The sequence below is a fragment of the Dermacentor andersoni genome, chromosome 2, assembly GCF_023375885.2.
Source record: "Dermacentor andersoni chromosome 2, qqDerAnde1_hic_scaffold, whole genome shotgun sequence".
Taxonomy (NCBI): Eukaryota; Metazoa; Arthropoda; class Arachnida; order Ixodida; family Ixodidae; genus Dermacentor; species Dermacentor andersoni.
The window spans coordinates 213,481,086-213,486,668 of record NC_092815.1 but is presented as its reverse complement, the minus strand read 5'-3'; the positions used below and the strand labels follow the sequence as shown (position 1 = coordinate 213,486,668).

General features: G+C 43.5%; 1 protein-coding gene across 1 annotated transcript; it reads right to left on the bottom strand.

Annotated features, from left to right (window-relative positions):
• Nucleotides 1-1,340: 1,340 nt before the first annotated feature.
• Nucleotides 1,341-2,706, bottom strand: LOC140216011 (uncharacterized). The gene is made up of 5 exons (XM_072286303.1): nt 2,560-2,706; nt 2,339-2,374; nt 1,928-2,074; nt 1,664-1,833; nt 1,341-1,595 (listed from the first exon to the last, which is right to left on the bottom strand). Exons 1-5 carry the CDS (start codon nt 2,655-2,657, stop codon nt 1,537-1,539), a joined length of 510 nt encoding a protein of 169 aa, XP_072142404.1. The 5' UTR covers nt 2,658-2,706; the 3' UTR covers nt 1,341-1,536.
• Nucleotides 2,707-5,583: the final 2,877 nt, after the last annotated feature.

Below are 5,583 nucleotides of genomic sequence, written 5' to 3'. Positions count from 1 at the left end.
TGCCTCGTACGTATCTGCAATGAACACAGGGCCTTCATTGGAATAGTGCATGTATAGATATCCCCAAGAGACTTGAATTTAAAGCTGTCACTGCTATGTTGAGCAAATGAACAGAGCGCATCTATGTTCTGCATTTTCAAACAAGGTAATTCCTACAGATAACCAAGAGCAAGATGTCAGGTATCGCAATGCACTGACCCTTTGATGGTATAGTACTTAATTTCAATGAAATCAGCAGTTTGCTAACATTTCTTACATTTGCAACACCGGTTCTTGTGGCACTGTCGCACAAGCATTATAAAATTTCGAGAATTTTTCATGTGTCTACACCTATCTGTTCTTGTGGCTCTCCTCTCCATACTTGCCTCATCGTCCATTATGAAGCGCCTTACATTGTGCATCTGCCTCAACTCCTCTTTGCATTTATATCTAGATTGCGCAGTGTACAAACCCTGCACATAACGATGCCAGTCATAAACGTGATGTGATAACAATGCCCAAGGAACCTGTGTTGTGAATGAACATTGCAGGTTACACATTGCATTGGACAAAAATTAGGCAGTTTACATAGAATTATGTGCGTCACAAATGCTTCGCTTCATGATTACAATGTGTGTGTTGGGTCTGCAGATGTTCTTGCTGTATTACACAGTATTTCAGCTAACTTAAGGAAACAAACAATATTTAGGGAAATTATGCTTCGTAAATAAGGTGCTCTAATGGAAATCCTTCATTTACATGGTTGCTTATGCCATGCGCGACAAACTGCAGATATTTCATCACAGAGGGGAGGGTGCCGTGGCAAGAGAGCCACGTAAAAGACTGCAGATGGTAACCAGCCAAGTAAGTTCGACTTTATTTACACGGTTTTACAGCATAATAACATCAGTGAAACAATACAACAAAAATAAATGCAAGCAGTATGTCATGAATTAACCACTTGCTAATCATTTGCATTTTTATTACCCTTGTTGTTTCATAAGTGCACCCACATGGGAATGCAGGTCTGCTTTATATCCAGCTATCCAATACATTTAATGAGTTTATCCTACCAATTCCTAAAAAAAGTCCCCAGAAGAACACACTGGCTACACAGAAAACTAACCATCCAAATGCATTTTAGAAAACATGAATTTTCTACAATGAAATTTCTTAGCACATCATCATGCTCCGCTAAATACGTACCTTGATGACTATGCAATTTTCTTGTATGTAATAATCTCACCATCTAGCCAATTCAATCTTGTGTTCATTGACGTCTAAAATTTTAGTGTAGACAAAGTTGTGTTGGAGCACTGGAAGTATTACAGCAATAAATAAAATACAAGAAACCAGTACAGTACTAATAAACTACAATTTATTCATTTGGATTTCCCCGTCGTCTGACCTCTTTGATTTTATCGTACACTAAGTTGTGCACAGAATGCATGATGTCAAATTGGTCATCCGCAGGCAAAGTGCGTAGCATACCAACCATGGTATGCGCAAAATGGTGCAGTACGTCTTTCTGCTGCTCCCTTTGTTCTCGTGATGCCTTTATGTGGCTAAGACACTCAGCTGCCACAGCCAGGGTCCCAGAGCCATCGTCGCAAGGACTGCAAGTGGACATATATACATTTTCATAATGCTCCACAAAGCTTACGTCATGTATTTCGCAACTTACGTCTTCTGGCTTCTTGAAGTCCTTCGATATTTTCGTGACCTTGATGCACTGCGGAAAGACTAAAATTATTGTACATACCTCCAACAATTTCAACACACCACATTCCACAAGTTCCTTGCCTTCTATTTGGAGCCTCCACTTCCGGTTCCTGCGAATCTGTCTGTTGTGGCCTGCAGGAAAGATAGCACAAGGTTATGCACTGGGTAGCACATTACAAAGCTTGGTTTCCATAAGTCAACATGCAATAAAACATGATATCACTACGTTTCAGAGGTGTCACTGCTGGGAGTTCGATGAGCGCTGCTGCCTGCCTCGAAATCCACCCACCCGACCTCATGGATCTCATTCAATGAAAGTTCGAGTTGGGAGTCATTCTGGCTTCCGCTGCCACTTTCGGCAGACTTGTCTGATCTGCATCAAGCATAAATAAAAACATCTGCTGCAGTCACGCATCTAATGCTCTGTTGATGCTGGCCAGATGTTTGATTTTTAATGAACATTCGATCAATCAGTCACTGCAGTGTAGTAGAAAACGACATCACATATTACTATTGCTTTATGTTTGCATGAGTTTTATGGAATAATATTACCACGCATAAAATTTATATAATCACATGCAACAGTGAAGTTGCAGGAAAGTCAACTTCAAATTGAGTGATAGTCTCCTCAACTTACCCTCCTGTCTGCTCAAAGGCAATGTTGCTGCAAATGCTGTAAAAGTAGTTCGTATTGACAAGAAATGAGCATACTCTTCAATACAGATAATGACGTGCTACAAAAAGCAAGCCACAAGCACTTGTGGTGTAATTATGTGTACATCGCAAGTTAAACCGACAATAAAGTAGCACCATAATGCTGTGGAAATTGGAATCTGCCTAACTGGTAACATCACTTACATGGGCTCCTCGTACACTTTTTCCATGATTGGGATCAGTGCCTCAAAGTGCTTCCATTTAACTGTGGGTACATCTTTGGCTCCGGCCCCACTTTTCATCGTGTCCCTTATTTTAGTTTGTTTTTATGAAGTTATCCTTCAAATTCTTGAATTTGGCTTGGCAAATTCCATCTGCAAAGCAAGAACAAACGCATTCAAACGCTGTACACATGTGCATCTACATGGTAAAAGCGATACCATCTCACATTTCTTTGCAACAGCATGCCGACTAGTCTAGCACACTGATTTTTATATATTTCATTTGTAATTGGGCAAGCAAACTCAACAAAAATAACGAAAATAAATGCAGGCAAGCCGTATAGCCCCTTCAGTTGCATGAAATGAAAGAAAACGACGGAGCTTCCACCTATCCGTCCTCACACGCCTGGTGCTTAATTTTCAGGTGTATGTTCAAGCTCCTGTGCACTTTAGCATACGTCTAGACAACGATAATGTATGTATTCGAGATAACGCGCAGTTTTTCCATATATCAAACAAACACACATCCGCGGCTGTAAAAACGCCCGGTTTGTAAATGCATATCACAAGCTGAAGCGCGGGCGTTTCCGATAGGAACGCGCAACTCGACGTGATCGTCAGATTGCGTGGAGCAACGCTCAAAGTATATATATGTTACGTGTTCCGCGTACAAGTCGCATATTATGCCTACATACGCTTTTTAAACATCGACGAGACACCGTTGTTTTAAACCGTCGTGACAACACAACGCGGTAGATTCCTCGTTGGCGTCACTTCTCACAAAAGCATTCTTTAATGGTCCCCTTTGAGTTAAAATGTTCTGAAATGTCACGGAGAGCACCAAACGCAAAAACCCGGCACGAGCGAAGATACTGCTCCATAAGAGCAGACCCGGTCTCAAGTACGGCCCCAACTGCAGCCCCGGTATAACCAGTGATGTTATTTTTGAAGGTAGAGCGCCGTAAGGCGCGAGAAAGGTATAATCCGGGATGATTGATACAACACGAGCGCTGCAGGCGCGAGAAAGACTGTCCGACGTAAACCCGCCCGTGCGAGGAGAATAGGCGAAACCAACGAAGCATTTACCCATTACACTATTAACTAGGTGATGTGCGCTTACCAGTCACACCCAAATCCTGCGAAATCTTCTTCCACATCTCTTACTTATAATCCGCTACCTAGTACCTTGGATGAGCTTTGTCGTACAGGACCGGGTACTGTTTGATGTCCAGCAGCAGTTCCACGGAGAACACAGTTGGTTCCGACATGGTGGACGCCATTTGCATTCTGATCGGCGGGATGTTTACATTCGTTCACCAGCGCTTCCGCCGTGTCGGGTTCTGATTGGCTGCGGCCAAAGCGGCGAACTTGTCCGCGCGGAAAAAATCGGTGCGAGCGCGATCCGGCAAAGCGGCCGGATCCGCTTGGCCGCTTGTCCGCTCCGTCTTCGGTGTGAACGTTCACCTACAGTGTACTAACCGAGCGCCCCGATATCGAGCGTTGCCACAGCAACCGTCTCAACGCATGCGCAGAGAATCAGCACCGCAGAGCGCGCGCCAGCCGAGCTGCCCTTTTTTTTTCTCGAGACCGCGCGCTTTTTCTTTCACGCGCTAACCTGCAAGCATCGTCACGGTCTAGGTGTCTTATTGGTGCTTAATAACATTGCGCATCTTTCGAGGATGGCATGGAGCAACCCTGCACGACGGAAGCTGGTGCTGGCATTGTTGCTGCATCGTTTGCGCCGCAAGCGCAGGCGATCAATCTACATTCGGGGGATTTTTGACAAGCGTTCGGAACTCGGTGACTACCATCATGTCGTGCAGGAGCTCCGACAAAGTGACCCCGACTACCATCTTAAGTACTTCAGGTAGGTGAGCACATGTTATAAACACGGAAGGCTGGCGAGTTCCAGTACTATAAATAAAGTAAAATCTCCGTAAAATTCTTGCGCTTGCAGTTTGCGAGTGCGAGCATCTGAAAGTGCCGAAATAAGATCAGCTTTTCATTTCCTAACGCAGGATGACAAAGGCTTCTTTCGAGGAGATACTGAGCCTTGTATGCAACAGCATTATTCATCCACCAACTCACAGAAGACCCATCAGCCCGGCGGAAGGGCTCGCGGTCACATTAAGGTAAATGCGCGTTCCTATTTTTTTAATGCGTAAGCATTCTTTGGCGAAAACCCTATCACGTCACGCGAAAAGTGTAATGTATTGTAGCTGCACACGAAATGCGTAATTTGCGAAGTTACGACATTTAATCGTTATAATTGTGTGAATGTATATGACGAAAGCTTTATAGGCGATACGGAACAATGAAACCCAAATAAAAAAATGATCTGAGGAAATTTTCATAAGGGTACATAGGGATCCATAAAAAACGCATGAAGAAGCCTAAAGTAGGGATGAGCCAATTGAAATTTAGGGGTGGGCCAACTTGTACTTTGGAGGAGGGCCAACTTAAATTTAGGGGTGGGTCAACTTGAAATTTGTAGGTGAACCCATTTGAAATTCGGGGATGGGCCAACTTGAAGCTTGGGGGAGGGCCAACTTAAATTTGGGGTGGGCCAACTTAAATATTGCGGTGCCCCAACTTGAGATCTGCAGGTGGGCGAATATGAAATTTGGAGGTAGGCCAAATGAAATTTGGGGGTATGCTTATGCATACTTCGACAACTCCAGTGGAGTTTCTGCATGTTTCTTTTGCAATTTCAAATAAATGGTTCAAATAAATAATGTGTGTGGACGTTGTATTTATGCGTGCAACACCCGTCCACTTACCTTATTACCGTTATTAGAGTTACCTTTTACTAGCGTTTTATCAATTCGTGAAGAAGCAATCAAGAATCTCCACAAAGGTCTTCAATACGCGCACGATTAATTGCTGCATCTTACTCCAGTCACAGAAAAGTGTATGTACTTACACTTTCCCGTCTCTGTTAATAATGTTGTTCGAACACTACCGCGGTGATTTGTGTAATTCCCCTGCGTGTAATATATGTTTTGGT

Bases quoted from the DNA above. Each gene is read 5' to 3' on its own strand.
- LOC140216011 (XM_072286303.1), bottom strand. From the start codon at position 2,657: ATGAAAAGTGGGGCCGGAGCCAAAGATGTACCCACAGTTAAATGGAAG. The intron at 2,075-2,338 runs GTAAGTTGAGGA...TGCTTGATGCAG, and splicing joins GCCTTTGAGCAGACAGGAGG to ATCAGACAAGTCTGCCGAAA. The intron at 1,834-1,927 runs GTAGTGATATCA...TCTTTCCTGCAG, and splicing joins AGCAGTGACACCTCTGAAAC to GCCACAACAGACAGATTCGC.